At 47.4% G+C, this 18,470-nt stretch overlaps 1 protein-coding gene across 1 annotated transcript in view; it reads left to right on the forward strand.

The window, feature by feature from the left end:
- Window positions 1-17,573, forward strand: part of ADORA1 (adenosine A1 receptor) — a 64,360-nt gene extending 46,787 nt beyond the window's left edge. Inside the window, exon 4 of the mRNA XM_006887883.1 lies at window positions 16,826-17,573. Coding sequence (XP_006887945.1) covers window positions 16,826-17,459 — 634 coding nt within the window. The 3' untranslated portion in view covers window positions 17,460-17,573. The remainder of the gene's footprint in view (window positions 1-16,825) is intronic.
- Window positions 17,574-18,470: the final 897 nt, after the last annotated feature.

An 18,470-nucleotide genomic window follows, 5' to 3' on the forward strand; every position in this document is an offset into this window, starting at 1 on the left:
AAAAATAAAGAAATTAAAAAAAAAACCAACCCTCCTCCCAGTGCACGATATCATAGAGAGGGAGCTCTGAGGGTCTAGTTGATAAGGAAATGGTACTGGCAATCCAAAGGTGGGCAGTTCGTATCCACTAGCCCTCAACAAGTTGGATGCAGTGACTGCAGCAATGGGCTCAAGTGTGTCAGAGATGACGAGGACGGCACAGCATCAGGGCTCAGATCTATTGTTCACAGGGTTGCTGTGAGTTGTACTTGACAGCACCTAGCAACAGCAACAGCTGCACTAACCCAAAGGCATCCTCCTCCCTGGTTCAAGTCTACCAGCAGCTCATTGGGAGAAAGATGGACTGTCTCCTCCTGAGGATTCACAGCCACAAAAACCCAATGGAGGGTCAGCTGCAAATTGATTCAGACTCAATGGCAGTGAGTTCCAGTTTCAAATTTGTTAACATCATGCGTTCTTGCACCTGTGTTACAGTTGAGATGTCAGTACTAACACTTTATCATTATTATTTGAACATTTCATTGTGATTTAGGGAATGCTAGTGGACTAGTCCAGTGGTAAGAATCTTTGTCTTCCTGCCTTCGAGCTGCATTCCTTGATCTTCTCCAACTTTAAGCCCTCCTCATTTTTAGCAAACAAGATTGTGTCATCTGCAAAATGCAAGTTATTGATTCCTTCCATCCTGATGCCACACTCCTCCTCCTCCACCGAACCAACAGGCAGCGTCATGATGGGTGAAGAGGAGATTGAAACAGCTGTCAACAGCTTCGTCTTGCTTAGGTCCACAATTAACACCCTTGGTATGAGCAGTCAGGAAATAAGGAGATGCATTGCACTGGGAAAATCTGCAGTTAGGGACCTTCCCAAATTATTGAGGAGTAGTGATGTCAGTTTGAGGACTGAGGTGCATCTGATTCAGGCTATCGTCTTTCCCATTACTAGCTATGCATCTGAGACACGGACATTGAATAAAGATGACAGAAAAAAAAATTGACGACTTTGAGCTGTGGTGTTGGACAAGAGCACTGAACATCCCATGGATGTCCAAGAGAACGAACAGATAAGTTTGTTGTTTTGTTTTTTTTAACAGATATGTCTTGGAGAGGGGGGTAGCTGGAATGCTCTTTGGAGACAAGAATGATGAAGCTTCACCTTGCATACTTTGGAAATGTTGCTAGGAGGTGCTATTCCTTGGAAAGAAACATGATACTGGGAAGAGTGGAGGGTCGGTGAAGGAGAGGAAGATTAATACAGTGACTACTGCAATGGTCTCTTATGTGTCAGGAAGTATGCGGATGGTGCAGGACAGGACAGGGTTCAGAACTTTGGTTCATAGGGTCGCTATGAGTTATGCTCTACTTGACAACATCTAACAACAAAGTGGCCTGGTGGGAAAGACATTGCACTGCCAATCCAAAAGCTGGTAGGTTCAAATCCACTGACTGCTCCAAAGGGAGAAGGTGGACAATCTCCCTGCATGAGATTTACAACCTCTGACAGCCTGCTAGTGGGTCAGCTATGAGTTGGTTCTGATTTGATGACACTTAACAGCGTTGTTGTTTAGGTGAAAGTTTATGTAGCAAATGAATTTTTGATTCCACAATTTATACACAACTTGACATCATTTGCAAGATGTAGCATTATTATTACTAACTAAAGTCCATAGTTTACATCAAGACTCATACTTTGTTTTGTTATAGTTCCATGGATTTTGATAAGGACGGTGAGGCTTCGTCTCGCATACTTTGGACATGTTTCTGTTGTTTTTGTGTACCGTGGAGTCAGAACCTACCCATAGCTGACTCTCTGGTGGGTTTTCAGACTCAGTAAACCACATGGGAGGAGATTGTCCATTCTTCTCCCACTTGTTGCTGTTGTTGTTGTTGTTATGTGCCGTCGAGTCGTTTGCAACTCAAAGCGATCCTATGTACAACAGCCCTAAACCCTGCTCTATCCCGTGCCAATCTCACTGCCTCTGACACACCCATCCCGATTACCCCAGTCACTGAATCAATCCACCTCATAGAGGGTCTTCCCCTCCTGTGCTGTCCCTCTACTCGACCTGGCATGATGTCCCTCTCTAAAGACTTGTCTCTCCTTACAACATGTCCAAAGTATGTCAGGCGAAGTCCCAGAATCCTTGCCTCCAAGGAGCAACCTGGTTTAACCCTCTCTAGGGTGAATCTGTTTGTTTTCTTGGCAGTCCATGGTACATTCAATACTCTTCTTCAGCACCACAGCTCAAAGGCGTCAATTCTCCTTCTATCCTCCCTAGTCATTGTCCAGCTCTTTGATGCATAACAAGCGATTGCAAAAACCATGGCCTGTATCAGGCGCACCTTAGTCTCCAGAGAGACACCGTTGCTCTTGGGTACTTTAGAGAGGTCCCTAACCACAGAGAGGCTATTCTTTGGAGAGGGATATCATGCTTGGACAGGTGGACAGATGGCGAAGGAGAGGGAAACTCTTAATCAGGTGGGTTGACACAGTGACTGCAGTAATGGGCTCAGAAGTGTCAGGAAGCATGAGTGTGAGGAAGTGTGAAGACGGAGCAGGATGGGACAGGGTTCAGATCTATTGTTTATAGGGTTGCTATGAGTCGTACTTGACTCAATGGCACCTGATAATAATAAACATACTACTGTAGAATTGTAACGGACTCCTAGCTGACTCTCCAGTGGGTTTTCGGAGGCTGTAAATTTCATGGGAAGATCTTGCTTGTCTTTATCTTATGGAGCTGCTAGTGGAGTCGAACCACGTTCCTTTAGCTTGGTAGCACATCTCCTCACACAGTAAGACACAAGCGCTCCCTGACATATACAGTATATTTCCACAGCTCTAAAAATACCCTGTGTTCCATCTAGTCATCCCTCTCTCCTTGAACCCTCAGCAAGCACTGATATTTTTACTATATTGAGATTGTTCACAGCTTCAGTTTGCTTGGCTCCACAGTCAACACTCTTGGCACCAGCAGCCAGGAAATTAGAAGACGTATTGCGATGGGAGAGTCTGCTGTTAGGGACCTCTCCAAAGTACTGAAGAGCAATGGTGTCTCTTTGGAGACTAAGGTGCCTCTGATACAGGACATGTTCTTTGCTATCACTTGTTATGCATCAGAGAGTTGGACAATGACTAAGGAGGATAGAAGGAGAATTGATGCCTTTGAGCTGTGGTGCTGGAGAAGAGTATTGAATGTACCATGGACTGCTAGGAAAACAAACAGATTCATCCTGGAAAGGGTCAAACCGGGCGGCTCCTTGGAGGCAAGGATTCTGGGGCTTCGCCTGACATACTTTGGACATGTTGTAAGGAGAGACAGGTCCTTGGAGAGGTACATCATGCTTGGTAGGGTGGAGGGACAGCGCAGAAGGGGAAGGCCCCCTATGAGGTGGATTGATTCAGTGACTGGGGTAATTGGGATGGGTGTGTCGGAGATGGTGCGATTGGCACAGGACAGAGCAGAGTTTAGGGATGTTGTACGTAGATAGGGTTGCTATGAGTCGCAAGCGACTCGATGGCACATAACAACAACAACAATAGCTTTGTCAAATTTATTACTTTTAGAAGAATATTCTTTAAAACACACAGCAATCATTTGTCTTTTTGCTGTACTGAACAACTTGGAGTTGCTGTGATGTTGAACATCATCCCATAGTCGTGTCAAATACCATAATGGTTACCCATTATGTACAATGGTTGGTTGAGCTTCCAGACTGATTTATGTTGGGAAGTAGGAATGGCATCCATTTCCTAAACTAGATGCCTCTGGAAACTCGACAAACTCTCTTATAAATGGACAGAAATGATGTTATCATAGAACAAAGTTCAGGTCTTTCGTGCGAAGCTTACTCTGGGTCGTATTTGACTCGACAACTTTTAACCACTGCTAAATGAGACTAGTGCTGTTATATCTGGAGGAACATTCTTCCACTTTGCACATCACTCTTTGTCAATGTGCTGTATGAAGTAACCTGGGTTTGCTATGATGCTGAACCTTGTGCCATGGGGATATCAAATACCAGACTGGTTTCCCAATGTGGACAGTGTTTGGTGAATCTCCCAGTTGTAAAACAGGTGGGAAGTAGGGGTGGCATCCACTTCCAAAACCATATGCCTCTGTAAACTCTATGAACTTGGAGATACGATGATAGCTATGGAAAGGCATTGGGTCTTTTGTTCATAGAGTCGCTATGAGTTGACCTTGACTCTATGGCAGTCAACAACAACAACAACATGGCTTTGTCTTTTCTGAAATGTCATTTACAAGAACACTGTGTAAAATAGAAACCTGTGAGAGATGGAATAGTTGTATGTTTTTCACTAACTGAGAGCAGTAGAGAAGTGGTGAGACTGTACCCTGTCAAAAGCAGAAAGCCTGCGAGACCTGGGAAAAGGGGAAGCCCATTGAGTTCTGGATCTCAGAGAAGCTACTGTAAATGGTATCACACAATGTGGAACTTCACTTAGCAATGTGCACTTCAGGGTCGTCCACGCCTTCTCATGGAGTGGCAACTCTTCTTTCTATTGTGGAGAAATGCTTTCCTCAAGCAATCTTTTGCTGTTCATTCTTAGGTGCTGTTGAGTCTGTCCTAACTCCCTGAGACCTTATGTCCAGTGGAAAACACTGGCTGGCCCAGGGCCGACCTCACAGTGCTTCCTGTGTTTGAACCCATTGTTGTAGCCTCTCTGTCCATCCGTCTTGTTGAGGAGATGTCCAACCACTCTGTCCATCCATCTACTTCTTTCTCACTGACCCTCTGCATGACCAAGGATGATGTCCTTCTGTCTCCTGATACCATGTCTAAAGGATGTGAGATGAAATCTTACTGTCCTCCCTTTTAAGGAACATTCTAGCTGCACTTGCTCCAAGAGAGATTCGTTTGCTCTTTTTGCAGTCCCTGGTCTATTCATTGTTCTTCTCCTGTAGACTAATTCAGAAGGAATATCAGTGGCTAATCCAAAGGCTGAACCTCCTTGGTGATTTGAAGCCACCACAGTTACGAGGGAGAAAGATGGGACAAAGCCTCATAAACCCAATAGACAATCGGCTATGAATTGATTCTGACTTGATAGCAATGAGTGGAGTTTGCTGACCCTAATTCAAAGGCACCAGTTCTTCTGTCTTCCTTATTCATTGCCCAGCTTTCAGTATGAATATGAGGTAATTGAAAGCCTCATGTGGTGGGTCAAACATACACCTTGGTCCTCAGTGACATCTCTATTTTTTAACACTTTTAAAAGGTTTTGCTGCAGATTTTCCCAGTGAAAAATAACTCTTTCTTGACGGATACTTTTAGGAGTGTTATTTGTGGATCCAAGTAAAATAAAATCCTTGGTAACATCAGTCTTTTGTGCGTTTATCATGATGTTGCCTATTGACACAATTGTGAATATTTATTTTTTTTAATGTTGAGATATAATCCATACTGAAAGCTGTAGTCTTTGATCTTTGTCAGTAAACCCTCTCTTTCAGTGAGCAAGGTTGTTTTATCTACATATTGCAGTCCTGAGGCTGTGTTGTGGGTTTTTTGATTGTTCAGTGTACAGATTGAATATAGCTGGGGGGAAAAAAGAATATAGCCCTGATGTACACATTTCCTGGTTTTAAACTCCATGGAATCCAGCTGCTTTCTTCTAATGACGGCCTCTTGTTATGTATACTCAAAACTCACTGCCATGGAGTTGATTCCAAGGCAAAGTGACCCTCCATTAGGTTCCCAAGGTCTGTTTACAAGCTCCACAAGTAAGTGTTCTGGGATTCCTTTTCTTCACCTGGTTATCCATAATTTATCATGATCCACACAATTGAATAATCAATAAAATACAGGTAAACTTCTTTATGGTGTCATCTTCTTTCAGCCAAAATTCACTTGACATCAACAATGATATCTCTTGTTCTATACCCTTCTCTGTGGAGCTGAAGTGGCCTAGTGGTAAGGAGTTGTGCTGGCAACACAAAGGTACATGGTTTGAGTCCAACAGATGCTTTGTGGGAAAAAGATGGACAATTCTCCCCCCTGTGAATAGAACCAACACCCATGGGTTGGTTCTAACTTGACAATACAAAACAACAACAACAATATCCTTTTCTGAATGCAGCTTTAATTTCTGGTAGACTATATAATGTTGTTATTGTTGTGTACTGTAGAGTTGGAACTGACCCATAGCTGACCCTCCGGAGGGTTTTTAGAAGCAGTTAATTGCACAGGAGAAGATTGCCCATCATCCCATGGAACAGCCTTGAACCATGTGTCTTAGGGATTGCAGCACTGTTTCTTGCCACCAGCCCACCATAATGTTGTAGCCATTTAAAAGAATATTATTCACTTTTACACAATCATTCCTATAGATTTTGTTTTATACAATCATTTCTGTTGCAGCCATTTTTAGATTCGTTTAAGCAAAGTGTTACTTGAGTGTGATGTTACTACTGTCCAATAGCTTCTCATTCTTTTGGTTCTTCTTCCTTTGAAATGGGCACATACCTGGATTCCTTCCACTCTTATTGCAAGTAGCAGTCTTCCAAATTTCTATGCATAAACAAGTGAGTGCTTTCAGAAACACATCCATTTGTTGAAAGATCTCAATCGGTATCTCACCAATTCCTGGAGATTTGTTTTAAAAGCAATCTTTAAAGAACAGAAGTTTAATTATTATTCTCCTTTGTTTAGGATGACTTCCTCATGCACTTAGAATAAAGCCTGACATTTTCTCCTTGACTCTGAAAGCCCCAGGTGGTCACTTCTGCCCCTCTGACCCAATTTAACTTCCTTCTTTCTCTTGACCCTGAAGCTCCCTCCTGCCAGCCCTCTTTGCCCCTTGAAGCCCACTCTGTTGCCACATCTTGGCACCTGCTGGACTCTATAGGACTGGCTCTGGTCAGGCCTGTGCATGGCTATCAGCTGCCCATCACTTCCTCAGAAGAAGACCTTCTCCACTTGACCATCCAGCCTGCCTCAGCCTCACTTTCCCCCAGTCACTCTCTCTGGTACACTGGTTGTTTCACATGGTAGCTCTTTTCCATCTTGGGAAATTATCTGTTTTATCTGTTTATATTTCTATTGTCTGTCTCCCTGACTCTAGACTCTGTGCGCCAGCTCACATCCACAAACACAGAACCTAGTACTTGGCTCCTGAAAGTACTGTGTCTCAGTGAAAGGCACTTTGTTTAATGAATAAAAGAGAGGCCTCAACTGCGTGGTTGCCCCAGCGGAAGCAAACTAATTGAACAAGGCAGCCAACAGCTAAGTCCCTAGGAATTCATGAGCAGGCAAGACTGGAGGCTCACAGAGAGGTCAGGCTTTGAAGGAGGAGTGAGGGTCCCAGGCAGAGTAAGATAATGCCTTCCAAGTGATGAAGCAGGGAGCTTCCTGGAAGAGGAGAGGCTCCCTTCCAGGCCCTAACCAAGTTCTCTTCTGCTTTGCCCTTCTCATCTCCGAGTCTCCCTTATCAGCCATCTTTCCAGACTGGCAGAGTAGGGTCCAGCCTGGGCTGTGGACTTGGACAAATCTCAGTCTTTGAGATTTTTCTCTGTTTCTTATTGTGTGACCTTAGGCATATTTTTATTGCCTCACTGAGCTCCAGCTACTACAGTGAGAAAATGAAGATAATAATAGTACCCAACCCATAGGGAGCGCTAATGGTGTATCGCTGTTGTTAGCTGCCATTGGGTCCATTACAACTCACAGGGACCCTGTGAACAACAGACCTGAACCCTGTCCTGTCCTGTGCCCTCTTCATCATCTCTGACACGCTCGAGGCCATTGTAGCAGTCACTGCATTCTGTCAATCCACCTGGTTGAGAGTCTTCCTCTATTTCACTGACCCTCCACCTTTCCAAGCATGACAACCTTCTCTAAGGACTAACTTCCCTTAACAACATGCCCAAAGCACGTAAGATGAAGTTTTGTCATCTTTGTCTCCGAAGAGCACTCTGAGTGCACTTTCTCTGAGACTTTCTCTGGTGGCTTGTTGTATTGTTGTTGTTGTGTACTGTTGCATTGGAACTGACCCACAGCTGACTGTTCAGTGGGTTTTCAGAGGCACTAACAAGCCTGGAAGCAGGAGCGGCATCCACTTCTGAAATGGCTTGCCTCCGGAAACTCTATATATGAACAGTGCTCAGGCCATTCGTTCATAGGGTCGCTATGAGTCATCTATAACTTGACGGCACCAAACAACAATAACACTGATGACGACAAAGAGAGAGCTACGTTGACCTAGTGGAAAAGAAGTTATGCTACCAAGCCGAAGGTGAGTGATTTTTATCTGGGGCCCTCAGCCGGGTTCAAATTGTTTTCCTGTCAAACATTCTTCTAGGTGGTATAACACTGGTGTGTGCGTTGCTGTACAGAGGTAACTTGTGGTTGCTGTGATGCTGAAGACTGTGACAGTGATGTGCCAATCGTGGTAATGAGTACCCATGGTGGACAGTGTTTGCTGGAGCTTCCCGACTAAAACAAGCCTGGAAGCAGGAGCGGCATCCACTTCCGAAATGGCTTGCCTCTGGAAACTCTATGTACAAACAGTGCTCAGGCTGTTTGTTCATAGGGTCGCTATGAGTCGTCTATGACTCAACGGCACCAAACAACAAACAAACAATCGCATGGAAGGAGATTGCCTGTCCTGGTAGATTTGAACCACGTGGCTTCGGGATTGCAGTGCAGCTTCTTAACCACTAGGCCACTGAGCTTCTTGTTGTGTACCATCAAGTTGGAAATGACACACAGTTGCCCCTCCAGCAGACTTTCAGAGGCAGTTAATTACAAGGGAAGAGATGGCTCATCTTTTTCCCAGGTAGCAGCTGGTGGATTTGAACCATGTGCCTTGGGGATTGCAGGGCAGCTTCTTAAGTGGTAAATAATTGTGCTGCTAATCCAAAGGTATTGTGAATCCATCAACTTCTCTGTGGGAGTAAGATGGACAGTCTCCTCCTATGTGACTTACTGCTTCTGAAAACCTGCTGGAGGGTCAGCTATGGGTTGGCTCTGACTCAACGGTGCACCACAACAACTGAAAGGGTATACTGAGACAAAGTCAGTGCCCATAAGATAGAAATCATGCAATAAATGTTAGTTATGATCAACGTTATTCTGTTGTGATAAGTAGAGTTTTCCCTGGTTAATTTTCAGAAGCAGATGAAGAGTTGTTCACTATCTGTCTTAGTGTAGGGCTAAGTCTAAGCTCTATGGAAGCCTCTCCACCACGAGTGACTCTGCAGGTATTTTAAATACTTGGTATCCAGCGTCACAGCGACATGCACACCACCTCAGCAACAAATTGATGGTGCTAACATTATTGTTATTCCTATTCTTACTGATCTGTGATTGCTATGACTTGCTATTGAGTTACCCAGACCCACAGACAGCCCCGGCATGATGGAATGCAATCCTGTCTGGTCTGCACAGTCTCCATGATCAGTTATGGGTGGGTCTATTGTGTGCTTTACATTTATTTCCTCCCATTATCTCTTTATCATTTTTATTTTTTTATCTTTTACTTTTGTTGTTGCTGTTGAGAACATACAGAGCAAAACACAGATCAATTTAACAATTTCTATGGGTACAATGCATGGCATTGGTGACGTTCTTCAAGTTGGGTAACCATTCTAACAACCTTCTTTTTCTGAGCTTTTCCTACTCCATTAATTTATGCCCACTGTCCTCATAGGTTCTTATCTAATCTTTCAAGTTGCTTCTGTCAATGTGTTCTATAGACAGATCTTAAAAGAACATAATGCTCAAGGCAGTTAAGCTAAATTATTGCTTGATTTTAAAAAGGCTTCAGGGAGTATTTTTGTCTTAAGATTTCAGGATTAACTCAGGGCTGTAGTTTCAGGCATTCTTCTAGCCTCTATGCCTCCAGAGAGTCTACTGTCTGTGATAATTTCAATATTCCATATCATCTTCTTTTTGACTGGGAGTCTTTCGTAGAATTGTTGATAAAAAATATTTGGTAATGGTTGTTGTTGCTGTTATGTACCATGGAGTTAGAACCAACCCATAACTGATCCTTCAGTGAGTTTTCAGAGACAGTAAATTACATGAGAGGAGATTGCCTATCTTCTTCCATGGAACAACTGGTGAATTTGAACTACTGGCCTTTGGGTTGGTATTCCATCTCCTCACCACTAGGCCCCCAATGGTGGCCAGGAACTATTCAATCCTTATGGTCTCATGACAAAGGATATTGCTTATGAAGGTAATTAACCACACACATCCCATAACCTCCTCCAATTCTTGACCCTCCTTCCTTTGTTGTGTGATGCAAATATAAATCAGTTGTTGGCCACTTGCAAGCTTTTAAGACCCAGACATTATGCAATGAACTCAGATATATAAAAGAAGCACTAAACATATTATTAGACTAATTAACTGGTAGGTGTCAGGCCTTTCTTCTTAGTCTTTCTTAGTTTGCATCATAGCAGCATCCAGGCCCTCACTTACATCCTTGGGGAGTTACTTGCCCTGATTGACTTGTGGAAAGGCCCCATATTTTTACTGTTTTGTTTTACTGTCTCCATTTGGTTGTCCTTATATCTAAGACTATGCATCAGAGAACTGGACAATGACTAAGGACAACAAAAGAAGAATCGATGCCTTTGAGTTGTGGTGCTGCAGAAGAGTCTTGAACATGCCATGGACCACCAGGAGAACAAACAGGTCTGTCCTGGAGAGGGTGAAATCGAGTTTCCCCTTGGAGGCTAGGATTTTGAAGCTCTGTCTCAGATACTTGGGCATGTGGCCAGGAGGGACCAGTCCTTGGAGAAGGACATCATGCTTGGAAAGGTGGACAGACAGCGCAGGAGCGCGAGACCCGAATGAGATGGATTGACACAGGAACTGGGGCAATGGGGGTAGGTGTGTCAGAGTCAGTGAGACTGGCTCAGGACAGGCAGGCTTCAGAGCTGCTGTACAGAGGGTCGCTATGAGTCGTGGGTGACTTGACAGCACATAACAACAACTTAACATAACAACAACTGGTCAACAGCTCTCTGCCTGTTCTTAGCACAGCCTGGGGAGCCCAGCTTAGGGAGGCATTTCTGCAAATGGTGGAGATGCATTCAACCCAACCCATCTTGTTTGTACCCCAGGACTTGTAGGCTCTGTTTCTCTTTCCCATATGTAGAAAGTTTCTCCCCTGGCCCTGGGAGATGGCCCTTCCTGTGACATCTGCCCCACCTCAGCCAAGTTCCTGGTTCCAGCCTGTTCCCACTGAGGAGAAAATAGCAAGAAAAACAGATGAGAACTGATACCCTAAGCCCCTGGGTCTGCTGGGACCTGCTCCTGGAGGAGCCCCAGGAAAGCTTTAACCCTGGGGCTCTGGGCGGACAGGAAGGGGGAGGGAGAGGTGGAGGAAGACACCTCTGTAGTTAGAAGTTGCCTCCTCCGGCCCACCACCTGGGGCATTGCTGGTGTCCAACTCCTCTCTCAGAAGGTCATCACTGTCCGGATGGGGGTCCTGAGCTAGACCCCGTCCCATCCTCGGGCTGGATAGCCGTGCTGGAAGTCGCCCTGCCCACCCCCGTCTTTGAACAGGGCTTGGGCATTTCCATCCCAAAGCTCTTCACCCAATCACTTGCTGCCACCTGATTGGTTCTGGCTCACAGGGACCCTCTGTTGAGTTTCTGAGGCTGTAAACCTTGATGGGAGAAGGCCACCTAGCTTTCTTCTTTGGCACTAATGCTGAATTCAAGCTGCCCAAGATGCAAGATGTGTAGCCTTTTAATTATCAGTGCAATACACAACAATGAAAGACCTCCCTGTCTCCTTAATCACCCTCATATCTGTGTGGCCTGTAGCCTGCCTTGTGCTTGAAGCAATGCAAATCTCAGAATTAAGAGGCTCAGGGAAGCCACTGGCCATTTCTGGACTTTGAGTTGCTAACCTGTGAAACTACATGCTCACCTCCCAAGTAGCTGTGATGACTACCTGAGTCAGGAACCTTGTTATGTGCCATCGAGTCGCTTGCGACTCATAGCGACCCTATGTACAACAGCCCTAAACCCTGCTCTATCCTGTGCCAATCACACTGTCTCCGACACACCCATCCCGATTACCCCAGTCACTGAATCAATCCACTTCATAGAGGACCTTCCTCTCCTGTGCTGTCCCTCCACCCTCCCAAGCATGATGTCCCTCTCCAAGGACTGGTCTCTCCTCACAACATGTCCAAAGTATGTTAGACAGAGCATCAGAATCATTGCCTCCAAGGAGCCACCCAGTTTAACCCTCTCCAGGATGAATCTGTTTGTTTTATTAGCAGTCCATTGTACCCTCAATACTCTTCTTCAGCACCACAGCTCAAAGGCACCATTTCTCCTTCTATCCTCCCTAGTCATTGTCCAACTCTCTGATGCATAACAAGTGATTGCAAAGACCATGGCCTGTATCTGACGCACGGAAATGATATCTATGACATCAGTGACAGATGTAACCAGGTGATGTGGTCTCTGACCTCCTTCCTTCCTTTTGCTGCTGCCCCCTGAGGTCCTGATGAGGTCACTGGAAGCCTTGCCCCTTCCCTCCACCGTGGGCCAGCTGTGACTGTACCTCGGGCCCTGCTCTCAACCAAATGACGTGTGCTCCTCTGCCCTTTCCCCAGAGACTTATGGCCAGGACTCCTTTTCTCTGAAAGGACGTGAGATATGATCAGGAACAAGGCCTCAGGAGAGCTGTCGCTGTGTGTGCTGAGCACCTAGACAGACTGGAGTTTTCTCAGGTGTCACCTTTTCTAGGACCTTTGAGGGTCAAGCAAAGACCTGTAACAGCACCTCTGACTGGGAGGGTAAGGAGCCCTGGTGGCACAGTGGGTAAGCACTCAGCTACTAATTACAAGGTTGGCAGTTCGAACCCACCCACGGGCTCCATAAGGGAAAGAGCTCGCCCTCTGCCCTTGTAAAGATTACAGCCTTGGTAACTCCATGAGGCAGCCCTGTTCTATCCCCCGGGGTCGCTATGAGGCAGGATGCCATTGTTTGACAGAACACCTGGATGTTGACTGGCTTCTTTGATCCCGATACCACTGTCTACCTTGCAGAGGGACAGTTCCCTGGTAGGTGACAGACCTGGAGCCTAAATGGAGCTCTTCTGACGGGTAGTGTAAGCACCCAAACAAAACCAACCACAAATCCACTGTTCCTGAGTCGGTTCCACTCCATGGAGACCCCAGGAGTCAGGAAGCACAGCTGCCCCACAGTGGTTTTTGGCCTGATGGGTCTGAACCACCAACCTTTAGGTTAGTTTTTGTTGTTGTTGTTAGGTGCTGTTGAGTCAAGTACAACTCATAGCAACCCAATGAACAAAGATCTGAACCCTATTCTATCCTGTACCATCCTCACACTTCCTGACATGCAATTGCAGCAGTTACCACATCAGTCCACCTGGTTGAGGGTCTTCCTCTCTTTTGCCAACTCTCCAGCTCTCCCAGTATCATGTCCCTCTAGCCCCTCCTAGCAACATGCCCAAAGTATGTGAGGTGAAGCCTCCTCATTCTCACCTCCAAAGAGCACTCCTGCTGCACCTTCTCCAAGACATACCTGTTTGTTCTCATGGCCGTCCATGGGATGTTCAGTGCTCTTCTCCAACACCACAGCTCAAAGGCGTCAGTTCTTTACCTGTCATCCTCACAAATTCACAGACTCTTTTTCCACTTGGGCTCCCCGGGCCCTGCTTGTTCTGCTGAGGACACAACAGCATGGAATGGCTATCAGTCACAGCAGGAAGGCAAGCCTGAGGGTGTCATTTAAGGAAGAGGCTCCATGAGGCACAGGTGAACTTGCTGAAGGCTTTGGGCTGGTTTGGGGGCAGGGTAACACCCAGTAAGATAGGAACACCCAATAAGGGAGAAGCACCACCCAGGAGGACTTGAGGTCAGTTGGGGTCCTCAGCTTCCCCAGGGACTGATGAGGACATCAAAAATGCGGTTCCCAAGGTTCTTTTCATCTAGAAGGAGTGAGTCAGAAGATGGCAGGCTTCTCCACCTTTTAAGCTCTTTCCCTTTGCGTCCTGGGAAGCCCTTGCAGAGCAGGTGGGCTCTGGTAGAAGGCTCTAGAAGAAATGTTTTCCACGGTGGTCCTAGTGTTGTATACCATCACTCAGAACCGACTCATAGATGACCATCCAGTGGGTTTTCAGAAGCAGTAAACCACATGGGAAGAGACTGCCCATCCTTCTCCTGAGGAGCAGCTGGTGGATTTGAACAGTGTGCTTTTAGGATTGCAGTGCAGGTTCTTACCATTAGGCCAACAGAGCTCCCCGTCAAGGGTGGGATCCAGGGTGAGAGGACCCAAATGTCTAAGGTGGAGGGACCTTCAGACTCACCCCAGGGAAGGAGAACCTGACATATCCTATTGGTCAGAGCAGTAGAGAGCTGCCCCGCCCCCTGCCAGTCTCGGACCTCAGGAGCTGTTTGCGTGGGGAGCATCCCATCCACCTCAGAAGCTGCACTGGAAAAAAACAACTGGGCAGGCTGCTGCCGCGGAGCCGTGTCCCAGCAGGGCTGGGCGCTCACGCCAAGACAGTGTGTGGGCAGAGGACGCGGTGGCTGAAGACTGGTTTGATTTAAAGGGAGGTGGGGAGATTGGCGAAGTGGAAACCCTCAGGCCTCAGTGGAAGAAAAGGGGCAGCAGGCAGAGGCCTTGCGGCCAGTCCCTTCTGGTCCGGAGACAGCTTCGTCTGTTTACTATGTGCCGTACAAATGTTCGCCGAAGGCTGGAAAGCTCACTCCTTGGCATCATCCTGTTTATTTCCTTCAAAGTGCACATTACCATCTAATTGCCTGGTTTATTTACTTCCTTTCTTTTAAAGTGTTAATCTGTCTCTTCACCCAAAATAAAAGCTACATAAATGCAGGGGTCTTTTATCTGATTGCCAGCACAGAGAGCAATGCCTGGCACGGAAAGCACTCAGTAAATGTTTGTGGGATAAATGCATAAATGTGCACACAAGTGTCGGATGAAAGAGTCGAGCGTGTAGCAAATGCTTGATGATCATCAGCTTTCTTTCCTGAGAATCACTGTCGATTAGCTGAGGATGGCAGAGCTGGTTCCTAATGCCACCGAGATCAACCACTCAGGGCATGAGCGTTGCATAATGATTAGACGAGGTAGGAGGTAAAGACGGTGCTGGTGGATACGACAGGGGCAGGGGTTGTTGAGGTTAGGTGCGTCGAGCCAGCACACCTCACAGCCACCCTGTCAACAACAGATCTGAACCCTGTCCTGTGCCATCCTCATCGTCTCTGATACACTTGAGCCCACTGCTGCAGTCACTGTGTCAATCTATCTGGTTAAAGGTCTTCCTCTCTTTCACCGACCCTCTGCTTCTCAAAGCACGATGACCCTCTCTAAGGAATAGCCTCTCCTAGCAACATGCCTCCAACGAGCACTCTGGCTGCACTTTCTCCAAGATATAGTTGTTTGTTTTTTTGGCAGTCAATGGGATATTTGGTGTTTTTCTCCATAACCACAACAAAAAGGTCATCCTTATGCATTGTCCAGGTCTCAGATACTTAGTAAGTGACTGAAAAGACCATGGCCTGAATCAGGCACACCTTTTTCTTCAAACAGATACCAATGCAGGGGAGATGAGTCAGACTGTGACAATTAAGTCACTGGCCTCAGGGGAGTAGTGGTTGTTAATCACTGGACTGTCTGGGGCAGTGTTACGTGCATTGGGAAACACTGGTCAGAGCTGCCACTTTCTGTAGGCCTTGGCAAGATCACTTGACTATTTTGGACCTCAGTTTCCTCATCTGTCAAATGGGCACTTGTTCTGCCAGTTCTTGCCTACCCCATTGAGGGCTCTTGTGAAGTGAGTATGAGCTTTCCAGGGAGGACAGGCAGAGCATCTGTGATCCTTATTTACACAGGGAGTAGCACCTCTATCCAAAAGCTGAACCTCTCTGGTGGTTCAAATCCACGGGAGAATGATGGGCAATCTCCTTCTGTGTGATTTATAGCTTTGGAAGCCCGACTGAGGGCCAGCTGTGAGTTGGTTTCGATCCAGCAACGATGAATGAGTGTGTGTAATCTTAGTCGTTGAGCAGTGCAAAAGGAGCTCTGATGTTTTGTTGTGCGTTACAGGTTGTGCCGCAAACCAAAAAACGTTGGTGGTTTGAATCTATCAGGTCAGTGGTTCAAATCCATTAGGTCCTCTGAGGGAGAAAGATGAGCAGTGTTCACCTGTAAAGATTTCTAGCCTTTGAAGCCTGGAAGAAGGTGGTGATGAGCGGGATTCGACTTGATGGCAGTAGGTGCAAACAGTTAATGTGTTTGGCTGTCAACAAAAGTGTTGGCGGTTCAAGTCTATCCAGGGGCACCTTGGAAGGAAGACCCCTGCTGAAGACCCTGGAGCATTGTGCTGCTCTGATGGGGTCAGCAAAGGTTGATTCTATAGCAACTGGTGTTTTAATCATTATGAACATACTTAAAGGAAGTCCTTGTTATTATCTGGTATTGTTCTTGTTATCTTTAAGAGAGAGGAAGGCCCTGCATGAGATGGATTGACTCAGGGACTGGGGCAATGGGAGTAGGTGTGTCACAGACAGTGGGACTGGCTCAGGATAGAGCAGGGTCCAGAGCTGTTGTACAGAGAGTCACTATAAGTTGCAAGCGACTCACCAGCACCTAACAACAACAAGAAGAATATTTCCTTTCTCTGTGGAACAGATGAGCCAATGCAGTGTAAACTTTGGTCCAAGTCTAAGATCCTGCAGACTCAGCCTTCTAGAAAGGACATCCCTACCCTCAGGTCCCGGGTGGGAGGCCATGCCCCGAGGCCCACAGGCTGGGGACCTGCTCTCACTCTGCCCTCTCCTCCCTCAGGTACAAGACGGTGGTCACCCCGCGGAGGGCCGCGGTGGCCATCGCTGGCTGCTGGATTCTGTCCTTCGTGGTGGGCCTGACCCCCATGTTTGGCTGGAACAACCTGGGCAAGGTGAGGCAGGAGGCGAACGGCAGCGCGGGCGAGCCGGTGATCAAATGTGAGTTTGAGAAGGTCATCAGCATGGAGTACATGGTCTACTTCAACTTCTTCATCTGGGTGCTGCCCCCGCTGCTGCTCATGGTCCTCATCTACCTGGAGGTCTTCTACCTGATCCGCAAGCAGCTCAACAAGAAGGTGTCAGCCTCGTCTGGGGACCCGCAGAAGTACTATGGGAAGGAGCTCAAGATCGCCAAGTCACTGGCCCTCATCCTCTTCCTCTTTGCCCTCAGCTGGCTGCCCCTGCACATCCTGAACTGCATCACCCTCTTCTGCCCCTCCTGCCACAAGCCCAGCATCCTCATCTACATCGCCATCTTCCTCACGCACGGCAACTCGGCCATGAACCCCATCGTCTATGCCTTCCGCATCCAGAAATTCCGGGTCACCTTCCTCAAGATCTGGAATGACCACTTCCGCTGCCAGCCGGCCCCCGCCGTCCAGGACAACCTCCCCGAAGAGAGGCCGGATGACTAGTCCCCACCCCCTGTCCCACCAACCCCATAGTGGGAGTCTCAGCCCGGCTTCCACATCCCCACTCCCCCGGCGCCTCCCTGAGCTGTCTCCAGCTGGGCCGTGGGGTGTGGGGCAGCAGGGGGCCCCTCCACAAAGAGCCCATCGACCTGCACCCCTGGGTCCTGGAGGAAGTTTGGGAGAGCTGACCGGGGGAAGGAGCCAGTCCAGTGCTATAGGGTCAAGCAGGCCCTAGGGAGACTGAGGCTGCAAGGGAGAAATCTGGGTGGGGAGAGGGTGCTGGGGTGTTAGTGATTGCAGCCCTGGGACCCAGCTTAAGAGAATTCCCTCCAAGATGGGAGGAAGTGAGGAAGTCTTAGCTTTGCTTCCTCTCCAGAGGCAGCTAAGGGGACAAGGGGCTCGGTCCCCACTCTGAAGGACTCAGCTCCCCACCATGCCTGGTGGCTGCCTTCCTCACCCTGCGAGGGGTTGGGGGCTATGATTAGACTAAGCTGCGGCAGGAACAGTGGGTATGGAAATAATTTCATTTCCAGCATTTGCTTTATCCTCCACAAGCTCTTGGACCCTTCGTGGGTACTTGATATTTTTACCCTCAAGAGGGTGGAATAGTGGCTGTAGACCTCTTAACAGCCACCAGGCGGCAGCACTGAGCCCTCATTGCTTAGTGTCCCCAGGAGGCACCTGGAGTGTCACTTGTGTCTGCTCCACCAGCCTGGGCTGTCCTGGGGGCCACTCATCTCTTTGTCCTCTGACCAGAGGGTGCAGCGCTTCTTGTACATGCCAACCTGGGGGGCATTCTGCCTTCCTGCGGGTGGAGGAAGGGCTGGCTTTTGAATGCCCCTGAGATAAGCTGTGACAGACTGGCTGGGGCCAGAGAAGACCGCCACCGGGCGGGGAAATGGGGAGGTCTTGTTATTGACTCTTGGTCCTCCTGACATTTAGCATGATTTTAAGGGGTGTCTGAGGAGCTGTTGCTGAATTGGGGCCTTTAAGACATCTGGGGGAGGCTCAGCC

Source organism: Elephantulus edwardii, unplaced genomic scaffold (genome assembly GCF_000299155.1).
Source record: "Elephantulus edwardii isolate Elephantulus edwardi_28Jun2011 unplaced genomic scaffold, EleEdw1.0 scaffold00063, whole genome shotgun sequence".
NCBI classification, from domain to species: domain Eukaryota; kingdom Metazoa; phylum Chordata; class Mammalia; order Macroscelidea; family Macroscelididae; genus Elephantulus; species Elephantulus edwardii.